The sequence below is a fragment of the Lytechinus pictus genome, chromosome 5, assembly GCF_037042905.1.
Source record: "Lytechinus pictus isolate F3 Inbred chromosome 5, Lp3.0, whole genome shotgun sequence".
NCBI classification, from domain to species: domain Eukaryota; kingdom Metazoa; phylum Echinodermata; class Echinoidea; order Temnopleuroida; family Toxopneustidae; genus Lytechinus; species Lytechinus pictus.
Genome location: NC_087249.1, coordinates 7,012,282 through 7,032,938, shown reverse-complemented (window position 1 = coordinate 7,032,938; position 20,657 = coordinate 7,012,282). Strand labels below are relative to the sequence as shown.

At 36.3% G+C, this 20,657-nt stretch overlaps 1 protein-coding gene across 1 annotated transcript in view; it reads left to right on the top strand.

The window, feature by feature from the left end:
• Positions 1 to 20,030, top strand: part of LOC129261872 (hyalin-like) — a 29,070-nt gene extending 9,040 nt beyond the window's left edge. Inside the window, exons 3-10 of the mRNA XM_064099305.1 lie at positions 1,628 to 1,876; positions 2,069 to 2,317; positions 3,494 to 3,742; positions 4,564 to 4,791; positions 5,216 to 5,464; positions 13,637 to 13,860; positions 17,413 to 17,562; positions 18,397 to 20,030. Of these exons, the coding sequence (XP_063955375.1) occupies positions 1,628 to 1,876; positions 2,069 to 2,317; positions 3,494 to 3,742; positions 4,564 to 4,791; positions 5,216 to 5,464; positions 13,637 to 13,860; positions 17,413 to 17,562; positions 18,397 to 18,555 (1,757 nt within the window). The 3' untranslated portion in view covers positions 18,556 to 20,030. The remainder of the gene's footprint in view (positions 1 to 1,627; positions 1,877 to 2,068; positions 2,318 to 3,493; positions 3,743 to 4,563; positions 4,792 to 5,215; positions 5,465 to 13,636; positions 13,861 to 17,412; positions 17,563 to 18,396) is intronic.
• Positions 20,031 to 20,657: the final 627 nt, after the last annotated feature.

Below are 20,657 nucleotides of genomic sequence, written 5' to 3'. Positions count from 1 at the left end.
ATCCCAGCCATGGCGTAGTTTTTCTTCGACAAGAAATGTACGCATATTGTGCTGCACTCAACCCATGTGAGGTGAATGGGTATCTGGTAGGAATTTATTGCTTGAAATGCACCGCACTGTAAAAGACCATGCCAATCCTGATACAAGTCATTTTTTTGTATGAAATAAGACTCTCTATTTTCCCCCTTTCACATGAACCTATTTAATGTTGATATGCGAAAAAAGCATTTTATTATCTTTTCCCGATACAGGTTCTCAAGTATCCACGACAACTCCCCCGACTTCTAAAAAGGGTATTCCCCCTAAATCCCATGACTTCCCCACCCACCTTTTTGATACTTCTCATCTGTTCATGGGAAATAGATCAAAACGAAGATTCTATGGAGGGTGACACGACATTTGCTCTGGTCTTGATATCTCAGAGGGCATAGGGTTAGATTTAGGATTGTAATATAATTTTTGGTTCAGAATTATGTAAAGAAAAGAATTAGTGTTTATTTAGTTTTGGAGGTAAGGTTTTATGTTGGGTTTAACGTGCAGATTTTCCATCAGAGCAAATGTCGCCGGAGCAAATGTCATGGTGGTCTTTAGAGCTTATGATTCTAGTCTTGTAGTTATCTACATCAACATTTCCTGGTTGAAATCATAATTATTTGAATAATCTTCCAAAGTATATTTACATGTAAGTTAAAGCCTTGTTTGATTGATTTCACTGACATGGGGGCGTTTCATCAACATTTTGTTTTTGTCCGACAATTTTCAGATCCGACATTCCTTGATTTTGATTCACTGAAAAGCTCGGTTATTAAAGAGGACTTGTCAGACAAATCATCTAACAAGTGAAACACTTCACTTGACGTCTACCATTTTCTTCATACTTGCCACTGTCAAAATATGTAATGTGTTTGCAAATGAACTATACCATTTTTTTTTTACTTAGCACCGTCTTTCATAATGATAATGTATGCCTACATGTACATAGACATCAGATTTTGTACAAAAAGTGATCAAGATAAAAACTCTTGGTCTTCTTGGATAATGGTGTTGACTCGACTTGAACTCGTGACCTTAGCCCTAGGGAGCAGGGGTTGCTGTAGCACACCGATACATTTCTTTAAAAAGGTGCTGAGTGTATTATTTTCCATAGGCAGCACCCCAGACCCCAGAAATATGGAAAGGTGTTAGAAATTGAAAAATGTTAGCAAAATGACCTATATTTTATTAGTGAAACCACATTTTTGTGCTAGTCAAATTTATTGTCGCCGACTTAACCTTTGTTTTTTAGGAAACACCCTTTTTTTTAATTGTCAAATTTTTTGTCGCCGACTTAAGCTTCGTTTCTTAGTGAACCCCCTTTTTTTGCTTGTGAAATTTACATCAGCACCCCAGTTAAAATCGTTCCAAGGACCCTGCTCATAACATGTCTGGAAACTGATAAAATGCAATGACTCTGTAGAATACGGCCTGAAGAATGTCATAGAAGTAACAAAAATATGCTGAGGGAAATGATATTTTCTAGGGTGCCTCTTGATACTTTCAGCATCTTGTATAAATGAATATACTGCTACATTTCTTTCAATGATGTTTTTTTTTACTGTCTACGAATGTGCTTTTCTTATGCTTCCAGCTGACACGACACCTCCTAATGTTACATGCCCCGATGATGTGTTCAAGACTGTTGAGCTTGGTACTCTTAAAGTACCCATCAACTTTACTGAGCCATCAGCTACTGAAATATCAGGCAATGCTACATTATTCTTCAGAAACTACAGCTCTGGTGACGAATTTCCAATTGGGTCAACTCTCGTTGAGTATGTGTTTTCTGATGGGAGTGGAAATCAAGCATCGTGCAACTTCACAGTGGTCGTCAATACAAGTAAGAACTTAATTTTGTGATTTGATTTAATATTTTAACAAAAAATATCAGTTGTTTCATTTCAAATTTATTTAGGAAAGTTGTGTGTTTGAGGAAACAAAGTACTAAAAGCTCACTATTTATAGTCAGATATATCATGAGAATAACCAATCATATTCTTTATTTCTTTTCTTTTTAAATGTGTTTTATCAGTTGACACGACCCCTCCTGATGTTACATGTCCTGATGATTTCATCAAGACTATCGAGCTTGGTCCGTTAAAAGTCTTCGTTAACTTTACTCAGCCATCAGCTAGTGATATATCAGGCAATGCTACATTGGTCTCGGGTAACCATAGCTCTGGTGACGATTTTCCGGTTGGCTCAACTCTCGTGGAATATGTCTTTTCTGATGGGAGCGGAAATCAAGCATTGTGCAATTTCACAGTGGTCGTCAATACAAGTAAGAACTTATTTTTGTGGTTTGATTCTAACATTTTAACAATTAGTATCAGTTGTTTCATTTCAAGTTTATTTAGGAAAGTTGTATATTTGAGGAAGAAATTAGTAAACGCTCTGTATATACAGTGCGTATCAAAAAAAAGTTTACACTTTGAAAAAGCCCTGGGAATTAAAAAATATACAACATGTGGGTAATTTTTTTCACACATCATCTTGGGTTTGGGTCTCATCTAACCAATGAAAGAAATATTTTTGACAGAATGTTACACGTGAGTGAGCACTGTCCATTGTAAAGCTCGCAGAAATCTGTTTGCGCAGAAATGCTTGTTTTCACGCTGTGTCAAGGGGAAAGGGCGAAATCAAACTTACCCTGCGATACATTTCTCATACATACCCCTTGCACTTTTAGTCAATTGAATAAAACGGATACATTCAAACATTTTGTAACAATTTTGCCACTCAAATTGAAATTTCAACACTTAGTAAGCACAACCTTTACCATTTTTGTGCCAGCTGGATCTGAGGACATAATTGATTCTGAACAAAAGTTAATATCAGACATCTCCAGCATTTTTCACTAAGGTTTTATCATTTAAAGTGGGTTTACATTTCAGTTTTCATTCAATATTGTTTCTCCACACTTTTCCCAAGCTTGACAATGATTAACAAAATGAAAATCAAGCCTACGCCATTTCATGTAAATCACAGCTCAGTGTAAAGCAAATATCGTCACAATGGCCTTGGTGTGTGGGGGAGTGGGGTGGGGCGCAATGCATTCTTCGAAGTGTTTTTGGCAAGGAAACAAGTTTAAAAAGGTAAAAGATATCTTCAAATCAATTTTACTAGCTAAATTACATGTGTTCTTCATAATTAAGGTCTACTTTTATTCGCATAGCTATTTCAAAGTTCTGCGCAAATCATTTTTCACTAACTTTTCAAAAGTAAGTGGTGCTCACTCAAGCGGAAATATTTTTCGACAATTATATCGTCATTTGCTTAAATGGATCTGTACCAATGTTAAAATGTGGAAAAATCTTCAGGATATTACAAATGTATAATTTTACAGGACTTTTTCTAAGTGTAAACTTTTTTTTGATACGCACTGTATAGTCAGATATATTATGAGAATACCCAATCATTTTCTTTATTTCTTTTCTTTTTAAATGTGTTTTATCAGTTGACACGACCCCTCCTGATGTTACATGTCCTGATGATTTCATCAAGACTATCGAGCTTGGTCCGTTAAAAGTCTCCGTTAACTTTACTCAGCCATCAGCTTGTGATATATCAGGCAATGCTACATTGGTCTCGGGTAACCATGGCTCTGGTGACGATTTTCTGGTTGGCTCAACTCTCGTGGAATATGTTTTTTCTGATGGGAGCGGAAATCAAGCATTGTGCAATTTCACAGTGGTCGTCAATACAAGTAAGACACATCAAGCGGTACCAATCGTTTACAAAGGATTTCAATTATTCTTATCAATATCTTTGTCTTTAAGGAGTTTGGTATGTTGGTTTCAGCTTTTTGTTTGCTTTTTAATCTTGCTGTTTTTCATTTTCTTTCCTTTTTTAAAATATACTTTTAACTGGAATTTTTGCTCAAGTTATCGTACTGTTGGACTTGTGTTTTTGTTATATATACTATGTATCGTATATTTGATAGCAAATTGCATTCTAAAAGTTCCGTATTTTAGCAGCCTCCTCCATTCCAAACCTGTTTATATAATCATCTCGATAATATTGTATGATGAAGTGTCCAAACTTCGCGGACATTTTCAAAACTATTATTCAGACTAAACTTCGTTCATAAAATATTCACATTTTAGACTGACGGCAAGCTCGTAAAATTATTGACGAAAGTAGGTCAAGGGCTTTCGCCGGTATCGCGATCTCACAATTCTATTCCGATTGTCGAGTGCATGCTGTGCTGGAAAGACGTTCTGGAAAAAGTGTTACTTCACTTCAAGATGTATGGAACAAAACATGTTGGAAATGGAAATGAACGAAATGAAATGATTTCCAACTTATTTTAGCTTGCCTCTGTACAAAAGTATTGGAGCTCCTTTTCAGCTCTTTTTTTAAATTTGTGGTCAATTATTACACCACTGTAATGAATGTATAAATGGGGTATAAATTTGGGGTCGATTCAGTGATGTTTACTTAGGCTAAGGTCAAGTTGTCACGAAAGGCAGATAAATTATAGCATGGTAACATCGGATTATCAAATGTTCATGTTTTTTTTACCAGTTGTGAGATGCCCTGGTGATATCAACATCACAACTGAGCTTGGTACTTTGAAATTGAATGTTAATTTCACTGAGCCATCAGCCACTGATATGGGCAATGTTACCTTGGTCTCGGGTAGCCATAACTCTGGTGACGAATTTCCGGTTGGATCAACTTTCGTGGAGTATGTCTTTTCTGATGGAAGTGGAAATCAAGCATCATGCAACTTTAGTGTGGTCGTCAGCACAAGTAAGAACCTTTTTTTTTTTTTTAATTGGTGCCATAACTGCCATTGTTCCTTTATTATTTGGTACCTCTCCGTTACTGTAGCGAAATTTTTATTCTTTTCAAGCATAAAAATAATATGAGCTAAATTACACTAACGTCTTGTTTGGTGTAATTTTACATGGAGTAACTTTAATGTGGTTTTCAATAAACATGAGTTCTTAATTTTGCGGTTTTACATTGACATTTTTATCAATCGGTACCATTCATTTTATTTCAAATGTTTACTAATGCGAGTTATATACTTGGGGTAAAAAAACATACTTAGGAATGCTTTCAGATTTCAAATTTGATGGTGATTTTGTGTTTAAACTTAATTAAAATTTCACTAATGACGAGGATGCCTGACTAATTTTTTTCTTTCTTCTCCTCTTAATGTGCTTATCAGTTGACACCACTCCTCCAGATGTTACATGCCCTGATGATGTCTTCAAGACTATTGAGCTTGGTACTCCCAAAGTACCCATCAACTTTACTGAGCCATCAGCTTCTGATATATCAGGCAATGCTACATTGGTCTCCAGAAACTACAGCCCTGGTGATAAATTTCCAGTTGGGTCAACTCTCGTTGAGTATGCATTTTCTGATGGGAGCAGAAATCAAGCATCGTGCAACTTCACAGTGGTCGTCAATGCAAGTAAGACAATAGAGGGGTTAAGGGGGTTAACCAAGCTGAAAATTATTATTATGGGTATTAAAAACCCGCTCTAGCGTTCCATTTTCTTATGTTATTGCATGAAAACGAAAACAAAATTACAATACACGATTGAATGACATATGTCTCCCTTGTGACAAAATATGTTGCAGCAATGATTACCTCACGCATTGAATCAGTAGTCAATCCTATTCACACATCATTGGATGATTTAATTCGACTAAAATGAATAATTTCATATAATATACTACAAATGTTAAGTATCAAGATGTCATCATCAGTTTGTTCATTGCACAATGCACAGTCGTCGAGACATGCATATATACACAACAAAAAAGTAAGTCCCCCCTAAATCAAATTGCTGTAACTTTTGAACGGAATAATTTTGAGATAAGATATTTCGTAGGTGGTTTTTACACTCATTAAGCAACTCTTGGAGAAAAATGACATTGATCGGTTGAGTTATGCATGAGTAATTAAAGATTGAATTCAAAATGACAATTTTTGAAAGTCGTTTTTCAGATTGTGTAAATACAAATTGGGGCAAACTTAAAGGTTGTTTTTAGGTGAATTTTATGGTGTTAATGCTGTTTTACTATCCATCATTAAGCCACTCCACACACAACTTTGATATCGTATGTTCATGGTTAAGTGAGCACAATGTGTTGTGACGTATCATCATAGGGGTTTATGGTAGTATCTTTCAAAATTATGGATCCACCACTGATTTGTCTATAAATTCAACTGTTCCTGAGAAATTGTTAGAAAAATAATACATTAATGCAGTATATAGAGTATTCATTCCCAAGTTTTCGAATATGCTCGCTCAGCCATGAAAATGTAAAAAGTTCGGAAAGTGTGTGGTGATAAAAATGATGGATGATAAAAACAACAGCAATTAAGTCACATTTGAAACCGAATTTGCCCCAATTATTCACTTTATTACCCTTCAAAATGAGTCTGTGACATTGAAAATTCCCCCTTTCTCACTTTGATGTGTGATCACTCATCCATAAATGAACAAACCTATTTCATTTTTGCACAGAATTCTGCCCATAGGTTGAGAAGCATTACTACCAAGTGGCATTGCTAAAGACAGCCTTGAATAAAAGTTCCACCACATTGAATAAGGGGTTACTTATTCTTAAACACATGCACCCATAGAGTACACAATGTCTATGGGCGTATCGGGACAACTACCCTTGGACAATTACCCCCCGGACAACTACCCCCGGACAATTACCCCCTGAGGACAATTACCCCCGAACAACTACCCCCCGGACAATTACCCACTGAGGACAATTACCCCCCGAGGACAATTACCCGCGAGGACAACTACCCCCCGAGGACAATTACCCCCAAGTCATAGGGAATGCACAGAGTCATACGACGGCCGTACGTTTGACGTAAGAAGTACTCAAGGCATTCTCGAGTACCTTGGAATCAAACGAACGCCGTAAGAAAGCTGTAAAAAGTGAGCTCCTTCTGCAAATTCGATCATAATTTTTATCTCACCGTAGCACAAGATCATTCGTTTTGGCAATCTTTGCAGTGGCGTAGTTACGGGGGCCAGGGGGTACGTGCCCCACATGAAATTTGGTGTGCCCCCCTGACAAAAATTGACGGAGCAAAAAAGGGGGGGAGAAAGAAAGAAAAAAAGGAGGGGAAAGATAGAAGAAAAAACAAGAGGAGTGAATAATATAAGGTGAGGGGAAGACTTTCTTTTTATGTCACTATATAAAATATCTTGCTCAATATAGGCTTGAAGTCAATATACAAAATATATTTTTAGCTCGGATAACGAGCTTTAAGCTCTGTAAAATGTCCGTTTTATGGTCTAAATATCAATATTTTCAGCTCACGCTGCGCGGTCGCATTATTTGATTATGCCAAGTTCCTATTGTTAAGTATGTATATACTTCTCCATAAATTCTCACAAACCGTCCTTAAAATTCACCTTAAACGAACGGTATGCTATCATGATTGCCACTATGTATGGAAAACACTGTATTTGATTATGTCATATTGTTTACAATTAAATAAGTTTGGTACTTTCCTTCTTTAACGTTTAATTGCTTACACCCTAAAATAATACACACAAAAACCATGTAATTTATGCAATATAGGGCCTAAATGGTAAAATTACAAGGTGTTCTTGTTTGTATTATCTTTTCATAAAGTTTTTTTAGCTTACTGTATTAAGTTATAAAGCCACATCTTAATCTGGAATGTGCACCAATTGTTTCATAATGCTTAGCTTCTTGTTAGTTGAATTGTTTTAAAATAATAGGTTTATAGGTCCTACTTGACAGTGTTAGTGTTGATAGTTGCGTTATCGACTTTCAATATTTCTACCTATGAAGGTGTCCTTTTTACGTTTTATCTATTTGCCTGATTTCTTTCCTGAAATTAAACCCAAAATAAATATTTTAAAAATCAGATCAGTTGGAATCAGAAATATTCAGCATTTGTGATTATTATGTCTAATCGTGTTCAATTGTTCTATTAAAACTTAGTATGAGGGCCAGTTTACATATTTTCTGATGCAAATATGTGTAGCCAGATGGGAGGTTTGGGGTGCAAGCCCCTTCCCCATTTTTCATGATGCAGAAGGTGCTGCTAAACAAAAAAAGGGAAGAAAAAGCGGAAAAGGAAGAAAAATGAAAAAGCAAGGAAAAAAGAAGAAAGTGAGAGAGAGAAAAGGAGAAAGAGCAATATAGAAGAGAATGAGAAAGTTATCAACGTAAGATAAAGTAGAAAATATTTCGAAAACCTGTGCCACCGACCAAGACTTACAATTGGTCCCGCTTAATTCTAACATCGATACTGGAGAGAAGGGGTGATTTTCCGGGAGTAATCGTCCTGGGGTTATTGTCCTCAGAGGTACTTGTCCGGGGATGATTGTCCGGGGGTAATTTTCATCGGGGGGTCATTGTCCGGGGGGTAATTGTCCTCGGGGGTAATTGTCCTTGGAGGTAATTGTCCGGGGGTAATTGTCCGAGGGTAATTGTCCTCGGGGGTAATTGTCATCGGGGGTAATTGTCTGGGGAGGTAGTTGTCCGGGGGTGATTGTCCGGGGGTAATTGTCCTAGAACCTTCTGTGAGAGAGGAAGTCAAAATTTTAGCAAAAATGAAATGAGGGTTTGTTTAATGGACGGTTTTTGTTACTTCTGCCAACAGTTATTTCATGAAACTTCGCACATGGCTTGAGAGTAACACTATCCAAAAGGCGCGCGCACCAACATAATAATTCGATACGGCACAGAGTGGGGCCAAGGCCTTGAACTTTCTTCTCATTTGCATAATTTTTTTTAATATTGTGTGCTCACTGATACATTAGACATCGGGATTGTCATAAAATCAAATCAAATGAACTATACAAGGAAGTTTGGGACAGATATCCATAGTTAGCAATTGCATTTTTTCCGATAACGTAAACAAGAGCTAATCACATTCCACATGTTCATTTCAAGCGTGATGTTTAATTAAACGCCTTTTAATCATTGAAGCATGTTAATTGGTCATGAACATAACGAAACAGTTGAGAAAAGATAATTTTCAGTTACCAAAATGAAACAGGTTACACTTCGTAATTCCGAAGGTTCGTAATTCGGAAGGTTCTTTATTCCGAAGGTTCGTAATTCCGAAACACGTAAATTGCCTATACCTCGATGTTCGTTAATCCGAAAACGAAAAAGGGTTCGTTAATCCGAACATTTGTGGCGTTATTCCGAAAACGAAATAAGGTTCGTTGTTCCGAAGGTTCGATAATCTGGAAAAGAAATAAGGTTCGTTTTTCCGAAGGTTCGTTCATCCGAAAACGAAATAAGATTCGTTATTTTGAAGGTTCGTTAATCCGAAAACGAAATAAGGTTCTTTATTCCTAAGGTTCGTTAATCCGAAAAATGAAAACCGGGAAAGCAGAGGAAGGGCAAATGTGGTGGTGGGGGTAGGGAGAATCACCGTTGCTGTTCAATTGTTATGAGGATGGGAAGGCAAGGGCGGCCGAATCAGTGCTGGGCCGAATGAATTTTCGTTTGGGGAGCAAAGCCAAAAATGACACTCGTACGTCAAAATGGGCACTTTGGTGATATTTTCACAATGAAGTCATTGTGTGTTTTATAGTAATTAAGTAGAGAAAGGCCTTTTTGAAGTGACTTCTGATTATGGAAAGATGTATATTTAGGCTTTATTTTTCGAGAGAGTATAATGAGCGAGCGGTTTGGAAAAAAAATCAGAGCTGAAGTTGTAAAACTCGTTTTGGGGGTCAATTACTGTTAAAATGTTATTATTGCGAGATGTTGCGAGCGTGAATCACAAGCTCAAACTTAAGGGCACTGCAATAAAAAATGAAAATAAAAAATTCCGAGCAGGTTTCTGCTATCATTAAACTATGGACCCTAGGGTCCATGATCTAACTAAAGAGTTAACACGAGCGCAAAGCGCGAGCTTAAATATACTGACCAGAAAAATAACATTTTAAGGACTGCATTTAGTGACCTCTTTAGGATACAAATTATTTTACCAATCAAATAATACGAGTGCGAAGTGCGAGTTGAAAAATTGTAATATTCCAGCCTGAAAATTAATCTAAAATGTATACTTTAAAAAGAGTATTCATTTTGAAAAAAAGGGAATTTCCCATTTTGGAAAAATAGCATTTCCCTCTTATTTATTTTTGGGATGCAAGTGCCCCCTCCCCCGGCGGATCCAACTTCGCCAATAGGGGGGGGGGCGAAATTTTTTCACCCATAATTTCCCCGATCGGCAACTCAAAGTTGATTTTTGTTTGTTTGCTTCTTTGAAAGGGTAGTCCTAACAGCCAATAATTAGCTTTATTCTTATAAAATAAAATAAATATGTAATAATATCATAAGCCCTTTTCAAATAATGCGAGCGCGATGCGCGAGCTATATTTTTGTTGAAAATATGATGGGCAATATCTTCAAAACAAGATGCCTATGTAACTAGATAACAACTGCGAGCAGAAATTTTGAATATAACAGTATAAGCTCTGACCTGATCTAAAATATATGCCAAAACGGGCATTTTGGTGCAAACGGATATTTTCACCATGAGATTATAATCTGTGTAAAGTTGTGTGTTTTTTCGTAATTAAGTTGAGAAAAGTTTTTTAATTGATTTTTGATTGATAAGATAGATATTTAGGTTTTATTTTCGCGAGCAAGCGGTTTGGAAAAAAAAATCAAATCTGAAGTTGTAAAACTCGCTTTTTGGTCAATTATGGACCTAATTACTGTTAAAAGTGCATCCTTTTGAGATATTGCGAGCGAATCACGAGCTCAAACTTTGGAAATTTCATGTAGGCCTAATAAGACATCATAATAATAATAATAATAATAATAATAATAATAATAATAATGGTATTGTCTACCAAGGGAAGCCACTTCAGTTCTGAAAACTGTTCTCCCAGCGGGCCCTGCTATTATTATTACCCCGGCTTTAGCTGGGCTGCCTAGGCGCCCAAAGGAAGGCATTTAATTAATTTCTTCCTACCGGGTACCCATTCACCTCACCCGGGTCGAGTGCAGCATAGTGTGGATACATTTCTTGTTGAAGGAAATTACACCATGGCTGGGATTCGAACTACGACCCTCGGTTTCATAGTCAGAAGACTAATCCACTGGGCCACAACGCCCCACATAAAAAGTAAACATTCTGAGCAATTTTTTGTAATCATGAAAAAAGGATTAACATTGTTAACACTAGGCGTAACGATCAATAAAATTTGATTAACATATATATTCTTTATCACCATTTTTATTATGATCATCGTTTGGGATTATCATGATCATCATTAGTATTATTATTTTTATTACCAGCAGAAGCTCTTATTAAAAATGACATACCCTCTAATACAAATCCTATTATCTGGAGGTTACTCGCACGCGACCAACACACTTAATCCCCTGCATCTTTAAACCATTTGCTTGGTCAGCAATTGCTCAGATAAAATCGAAATTTAGCGTATGCTTGATCCGGCCGCCTATTCTTAATGCAATACATGCTTTGGCCACAACACACACATGTATCATCGTTCGTTATTTTATTATTGCATGATATCATGTCATCTTGTAAGGACAACACCGTTCTTGTTACCAAAATGAATTAATTTCATTTTCGGAAATACGAACCTTAGTTAATTTTCGGATTAACGAGCCTTATTTCGTTTTCGGACTAACGAACCTTCGGAATTACGAACCTCATTTCGTTTCGGACTAACGAACCTTCGGAATTAAGAACCTCATTTCGTTTTCGGATTAACGAACCTTCGGAATATCCGAACCTTCGGAATAACGAAGCTTCGGAATTACGAATGTATGCGAATGAAACAATACTTGCATATGATATTGGAAAATCGTATGTTTTGTTTTCAATAAATGTTCATTGAACCGTGAAACGATAAATATCGTTGAAGATACTCTTCCAAAAAATAACTGTCATCATATTCGATCATTTTTATCAATAGAAATGTGTAAAAAATTCAATTATACCAAATTTGGACTTGTAATTATTCAACCGAGAAATTTAGTAAAAAAAAAGCTGTATCGTCTTTTAGAAAGTACCTTTTACAAGCCTTCTGACTATTTTTCATGATGAGAATTTGGTGGAATTCGTTCCAATAAAGTGGAATCAAAGTCATGATATTTGGCTTGTGACTTTTGAAAAGTGACAATTTTGACTTCTAGCGGTGCTCACTGAAGCATGACATAAAATACGTCCATAACATTTATTCAGAGGGTAGCTTATAAAATTACCTACACGCTCATGTAAAAATATATATTTAAAAAATCGCGTTGGTTCGGAAATTATTGATGTTTGTTTAAGGGGGGACTTACTTTTTTTGTTGTGTATAATTTATTAAAATGTCATGTCTTCCTTTTTTCTTGTATAATTCTAGTCGAATTTACAGTGTCTTTCTTGTCTGATTTCAATTTATCAGTTCAATCCATATTTTGTCAGCTTGAAGTACCCCCTTTGATCTTGTGGGGCTTTTTTTGTAATCAGATGGTACCAATAATTTGATTTTAAATTTTCATTTAGGAGAGTTATATTTCAATTATTAGGTATTGCACATCTTATTGATCACGTAGTCAGGCGAGACTCGTGGTTCGTGTACCACCTTGTTCTTTACGTATTCAAATCATATTATTCTCAGCCTGGCGTTCCCCTTAATCACTTATGAATGACCGTAAAATCAGGTCAGCAAATATCCCCATTTACAACCTCAACATTTCTTAGGGTCATTTTACACCAATATATACATTCCCCTTGTAATCAAGACATCGCGAATTTCACTAGGAGACTAAAGGATCCGATTGTCTAGTCAATCTGAGAAGATTGATCGGAGAGCGGTTACTACTAAGTTTGAGTCATTAATTAATTATTTTCTTAGTTGTTTTTAGTGATCAAAACCCCCCGGTGTGTTGGCTCAGTTGGTAGAGCGTCCGTCTCACACCCGGGAGGTCGGGGGTTCAAACCCCGGCCGCGTCAGACCAAAAGACGTTAAAAGATGGGAGTTGCTGCTAACCTGTTTTGGCGTTCAACGATTAAAGGGAAAGAGCCTCGTCGATCTGGCGCTGCACAGCGGTTGCCGGCCCCACGATCAATTGGGCAAAGCAAATTTTCGGAGTATTTCATTTCATGTATATTTCGAACAATAAAAAAATGGATTTTCATTTTGTTTTTCATAAAAGAGTGTTGTTGGCTCAGTCGGTAACGCGTCTGCCCGTCGAACCAAAGATCGTGGGTTCGAGTCCACCCCGGGCGGATGACTGAAACCAGTGCGTTGTGTGTAAACGTCTCTCCCATGTTTCATAGATGCAGGCTATGTTACAATGGAAAACTCTCCGTCCCTCGGGTAGGACGTTAAATGGAGGCCCCGTGTAGAGGAGAGTCACCACCTTTGCACGTTAAGAACTCACTGCACTATTCGTATAAGAGTAGGGGGAACCCCGGTGTAGTGGTCCACCTGCACTCCCCCCAATCAGTTATATCGGGAGGAGAGACCTGCGGGTCATAATGATTCAGTTAGCTTTTTTGCCTCCCAGGCACAGGTGACGCCCAAAAAAAAAAAAAATTAATTAATTACATAACCGCATGCTAAAGTAAGTTCGTTCTTATTTCCACCAGACATGTCAGGTGACTTCGATTACCCCTTGGGCCTTGAGAATGGATTCATTCCTGATTCAAGTTTAAAGGCTTCAAGTTCTTCGCATACTATTAGCAATGGTATTCATTATAGATGTCCACCACAAAGGGTGCGTTTATCTACAGTCAGTAAGGAGCTGGGAAATGGTACCATACTCTGTGGAGCTTGGAAACCGGCTAATCATAATAAGAACCAATGGATACAGGTGAGCTATAGCTTATAACTTTTCATGCCCCCAGAACATTTTACCGCGTGCCTCTTGAAGGAGCAATTCAACACTGACGAATATTATCTGAAAAATATACTACGTTTAGGCCTTGGCTTTTATACAAGCTTTGCTTTTCTTTTAAAGTCAGTTAATGTATCTTCAATATAAATGTCCTTGATTTGTCTGTATTACTGTGATTATGTTCTGTTTCTTCGATTATTTTTTGTTTATTTTGTTGAACGGTAATAAATAAATCTAGATCTAAAATAGCAGATAAATAATGACGATAAATATTGTGAAGATTTGAACAAAATCTATCTAGGTTTAAAAAAGTTATTAAAACTTTTGGTTTATTTGTGATGTCATCTCAGAGCAGCTTTCCCATATCATGTAAAAAAGGGAAGAAATGTAAAGATAAAAAATGAATACGGTTTCATTGTACCTTCAATATATCAACATATCATTTCAGACTCCTGGAAAAAAACTGAAAAAAACAAATAATGAACCCCAATAATAAATTGATTTGAATAAATAGAAAGGAAAAATCAACAAGTCGAACACTGAAAATTTAGAAAGCCGTGACATTCTTAATTTCGCAAAACAACAGTTATCCTGGCAAATATGCATGGCAAGTATGCAAATAAGGGAACCGATGAACTCTCCCACTCACTATTTGAAATGTATTATATTATCTGAATGATAAAATATCATAAATAGAGGTTTTGTTTTAGTGGATTTCATGAATTATAATCACAAAACATATGTGGCGGCTGTTCGTATATGACGTCCACATTATCAACGACTTACAAATTCTAATAACTTGCTTAAAGGAGAAGGAAATCCTTGAAACCAGCTGAATCCATATCAAAGAGAAAAATCAAAGAAACATATTGTTGAAAGTTTGAGGAAGATTGAATAAATAATAAGAAAGTTATGAGCATTTGAATATTGAGATCACTAATGCCATGTAGATCCTCCCATTGGCAATGCGACCAAGATCTGTGATGTCACACACGTACAACTCCCTCATTACTTTAGTACTTATTTCACTTATATTCTCATATTTATAGAGTCTATCACAAGGTGAGGTGTTCTTTTTATGAGAGGACAAGTACAGAGGTTTCACAACATTATATCATTGATGAATCGTTTGTCAAATGATTAGAATGAGCAAAAAGATATGTTTTGGGGTATATTTTCAGTGTCCAAAAGGGGAGAGTTGTTCATCTGTGACATCATAGATCTTGGTCGCATTGCCAATGGGAGGATATCCATAGCATTAGTGATCTCGACATTCAAATGCTCATAACTCTTCTATTGCTAGTCCTATTTTACTCAAAGTTTTGTTGATCTTATTCTTTGATTTTTCTGCATTCACAAAAGCTAACTTGCTCCAAGAGTTTCATTCTCCTTTAATCTTTCGTGGATTTTACTAAAATCTACATGGATATTTTTTTATCATTAGTATTGTATTTTTGCAACCTATTTGTCAGCGTGAACTTCCCCTTAAGCCCTAACTAGGACGGGGTATTTTGTGGGATCATAATAGATGCAGGTTCGCAGCACCCCCTACCCTTCCTCTGATCTAGGCCCCGTCTTAGAAAGAGTTACGATTGATCCGATAACTCTATGGAAATCAATCAGTGTCATAATTGTTTCTACGAAAAGTTTCACAATGTCCTTTGCATGCAAAGAGAAGCGCAGTGAATTTTCAAGAAAACAATGTATGCATGAAAATACATCACAGCTAGAAAATATTTTGAATAAAGAATTAACATGCATAATAGATGTTGTCGTTGCTGGTCGTCCATAGTTGCGATTGATCTCAGCTGTCAACCGTGCAATCGCGACGAAAGTTAGTACGCACGTTACCCACAGGGGCTACGGAACGGTTTCGAAAGTGGGGGGGCTGAACATGCAAAAAAAAATCATAATCAGATGGTCATTTTTACGTTTTTGTATACACGGTTTGAAAAAGCTGCAATTGTTTTTTTTTTTTGGTGGAGATATAATAAAATCAATATTTGAATCAGTAGAAACAAAAATATTTATGAATATGACTGAAATCGCAATGTTATAGAAATTGTACAGAAAATCGCTAATTTGAGAAATTTGGGGTTCGACACGAATGTATTATCATACGCATTTTCGGAACCTGGACGGCGCAAATTTGTCATCAAAAGATTGCGGAGACATATGGCCGTACGCAAAATTTTTTCGCTTGGCGGGCAGCTCACGTGAATTTTTCGAAAAAAAAAACAATGTAAAAGCGAGGGAGCGAAGAAAACGAGCTTGTAATTGGGGCATTTTTCGCATTTTGTCAAGTGAAATTGAAGGATTTTATGCATACTTTTGATGATTTTTTTGAAATTATTCAGTAAAAACGTTTTCAAAATTTCGGGGGAATGTATTAAGCGCTGTATAAAAGCGGATTAATATTATTAATATTATTATTAACTGCCCCCGTGCCCCTCTTCTGCGTGCGGCCATCGAGTGACTAGAAGGAAAAGACACATCGCTGCGAGAATTTTTTCGCGTTCCGTAAATATTAGGCGAGAGGTCGAGCAGGGGGGTGGTAGAATTCCCATGCCCATTATGTATATATTGTCAGCTAAAAAATAAAAGGAAAATGAAAACGACTGTTCGTTCCTATGATGAATATTTGTGTGATATGTGTACAGGTGTTGTAATTAATCAACATAGTTAGCAACACTTTACCCGAGTCTAGTTCTGCATCATACAAATAAAAATAATAATTGAGTTAGGCAAACGTTTGAAGTGTGAGTCGACAAATTTATTTAGTATGAATTAATTAGTTTTTCATTTAACTAGATATATAGTACCTTTCAAAAGCGACATTTATAATGGTGTACAATTTCATTTGTAGGTAAATTCGCATGAATTCTTCTACACACTTAGGAGAAGACGAACATCTAAAACTCAGTCATTTTCCCGGTCATTTTAATCCACTCATGATAGTAAAAGAAATGAAAGCTCTTCAGAGTGACAGCAATCGCAAAATGAAATTTGCAAAACCACATGAAATAGTAATTATGGAACCAAAATAAATGGATATAAGTAGTAAGCTTTTTAGCTGAGGTAATTCTTCTTTTTCTATCCCAGATAAAAAAACATCTTATTGGAAGTTCAGCTTCTTGTGTGTAGAATGAGTGAACTAAAGATTTTGATAAAGAAAAATTACATCGTACCTTTTTGGACCATGCTTAATACAAGGAAACATACACCCCATGCATGCACTTCCACACCACACATAAACACACAATATTTGCCTGTTGAGAAAGAATCGGTCAAATAAGAAATGTATAGGGGGAAAAGTATATGAACCAAAAATACGAAGAAAGATTTTATGAAAACTCATGAGAAGAGCGTGAAATATTGACTTCTAAAGTTGAGTTGAATTTCGCTCTGGTTTAAAAATAAACACAACGCAGAATTATACATGTACCTATAGGCCCTTCAATGAGTATAAGTATCCGTGAATTTGTGCCATTAATTTATCCTAATTTAATCTTTATTTAATATCTTCAGGTCGACCTGTCAACCCTGTTCCGAGTACGAGGAGTGGCAACACAAAATAACTATGGCGCTAATCAATGGGTGACTAGCTACAAGATCAAATGCAGTAGAGATGGTGTTCACTTTGATACCTTGCAGGATATCAGCAAGAATCAAGACAAGGTCTTTCTAAGCTTTTTACAGAGTTCACAACAAAACAGTTGTGCTCAAAAGTTAGTGAACCCTACCACAAAATGCACTCCCTATAGCTGAGTGTTGAATGTAGACAACATCACTACAATTTTCGGCAAGCCCATGCAGAGAAACAACATTAATGAATATAATACGTTGTCATCTGACTTCACAAGTAAATATATAAATCATGGCGGAACTTGAAAACTTCAAATATGTTCATTTTCTGATGGGGTTCATTAACTTTTGAGCGCCATGCACTGAATAATGGCAGCAGACTGTTTGTCATACATGTATCTATAGTGGACAGAAGTACAGAAACCAGTTGGCAATTCTTTTACATTCCTCCGATTAAAAAAAATCATCAGGCCTATATGCCTAATTCTTCAAATTGTAAAGTGGAATACCACTCCAACAATATGAATATATGAATTAAAAAAACACACATCAAACAAGCATAACGCTGAAAATTTTGTCAAAATTGGATCAAAAAGAAGAAAGTAATGACATACTTTTTTGAGTTTTCAACAAAAAAGTCATGTGCTGCACAGCAAAATGATCTGCAAATATCACAGATAGTTCATGGTGTCACACACTTACTTTCTATTTTTTTTTTTTTGGGGGGTATATATGAATTAAACAATATTCATATTTTTTGCAGATTTGCTAATAAAGGTAACTCTTCATCAAATCACGACAAAAGATTACAAAAATGGGAATTGCACATGTTCAAAGATATACATAGGCCAATGTTTCATATAAAGATGGGAAAAATGGATGATAACAATTTATACTGGTAATTATGATTGTCTACTATCATTATAGGTCTTTCAGGGTAATTCAGACCGCAACACTGTTGTGAAGAATGCCTTCCCCGAGGCCACGGTATGTCGTTTTATCCGTCTTCTACCCATATCATGGAATGACCGGATCGCTCTTCGTATGGAGCTATATGGAGATCATCCTATTATGTGTGAGAAGTAGCTAGACTTACATAATTAGAATTATCTCATTTGCTTCCTTTGAATCTGACAGAGAATTTACAATTTCATGTTATACACAAAACTTAATAGATAATAACACTACAACTTATATGGTGCACTGCAAAAACTCCGGTGTTGATTTAACACCAGCCCGGAATCTATATAATGTCCACACTAGAGAAGTATTGAAACCACACTCGTTTGGAATCAAACCGATGTTGTTTTAATACTAATTGGTGTTGTATAAACACCTATCTGGTGTTAGACCAAAACGAAAATGATGTTGTTTAACATTTCTGTGGCACTAAGAGCGGGTCAGCTTTGATCTCACCGTCAGGCGCAAATGATATTATATATGTGACATGCCACCCCCAAATCAACGATAAGTCAACCAAAATGATTTTTTAGTTTCGTATTTTTTTTTCAAATTTCTTTTTCCCCCACAGTAGGGTGTTTTATTCAATAAACCTTCAGTTTACATAAACATTTACTTTCACAGTCAATATAGCTCCAGTTTATATTTTTTTCACAGTCAATGTACAAAGATAATGTATTTAACTTGGAATGCACATTATTCAAGCTTTATTAAAGGAAGTTGATCAACAATTATCCATTCAAGTATTTGATTGAAGAATAAATTCAGTGAGCGCTCCACAAAATATTAAGTGTTACATGTCTGATATCCATCCTAGTATAGCGTAATGAGGCAAATGAGTTGAGGGGGCAAGACATGACGTTAGGGACGATATTTCTTAAATTCTGCGAGCGAGGGAACCGAGCGAAAAAGAATGACTTTTAGATATACGGAATTCTAATTTTTGTTTTATATTTTATAATATTCAAAGAATAATGTGACATTTCAGTTCTACCTTCTTTCCTTTACGTATTTTTTCTCTTTCTCAATTTTTATTAAACGTGAAACTTTCTTGGGGGGGGGGGGGGCTTGGCTCCCAAGTTCACATCTCTTCAGTGCTCCATCCCGCGTCTGTCTGTCAAAGAGAGTGGAATGAATCCAAGCATGGATAAGGATATTGCAATGGTTATTCACAAATATATAACACGATTGCCAATTTAATCGATTTCTTTAAACTTAGACCCTGACGTTGCTAACTGGCAATGCATATCGCTGAAGTGCTACCACTTTGCTGGCCCACATACTTGGGACAAAGCGAAAGAGTTTTGTAGCAACCTATCAAGTGTACCTACGATAACCGGAAACAAGAAACCGTCTCTCCTCGATGTGGAAACCGATGACGAAATCCGAGACATCAATGAGACCGGTTGGGACTTGACTCCGGGTGTTTGGATTAACTGCCATAAGGAAACCGAAGGGGAACTCATCTGTGACGTGGACGGTGAAGGAACTCTGCAAAATACAGACAGTATGTAAGGCTCATATCTTTTGATTTGCTTACTTATACTCGATATTCTTGCGGGATTAAATCGCATATCAATGGCGTAACTGATATCACAGGGAAAATGAAAAAAGGGAAAAAGGAGAAAGAAAGAAAGAAAGAAAGAGAGAAAAAGAAATAAAGAAGGAGGAGGAAGGAAGGAAGGAAGGCAAGCAAGAAAGAAAGAAAGAAAGAAAGAGAAAGAAAGAAGGAGGAAAGAAGGTAGAAAGGATGGAAGGACGGAAGGAAGGAAGGTAGGTAGGAAGGAAGGAAGGAAAGAAAGACCAATTATGAGAGGAGGAAAATATAGGAAAATGAAAAGTGAAAATAGAAAAGTAAAGCGAAACGAAGAATATAACGAGAAAGGCAGAACGGGAGGTAAGAAGAAGGAAGGAAAGAAGAACCATATATGATTAAGATTTTTTCCACGGTATACACAATGTCTAGATGTCAAGAAGATTGCATTGTAAAAAGTCTTTGTTGCAAACTCAAGAAAACCATTCATGCTCTGGGTTGAAAATATTTATATCTAAATAAATAAAGTCAAATTCACAGAGCAAAATGCTGAAAATTTCATCAAAGTCGGATAACAAATAACGAAGTTATTGAATTCAAAAGTTTAGCAATATTTTGTGAAAATAGTTATATGCACGTCATCATGAATATTCATTAGGTGGGCTGATGATGCCACATTCCCATTTCCCTTTCC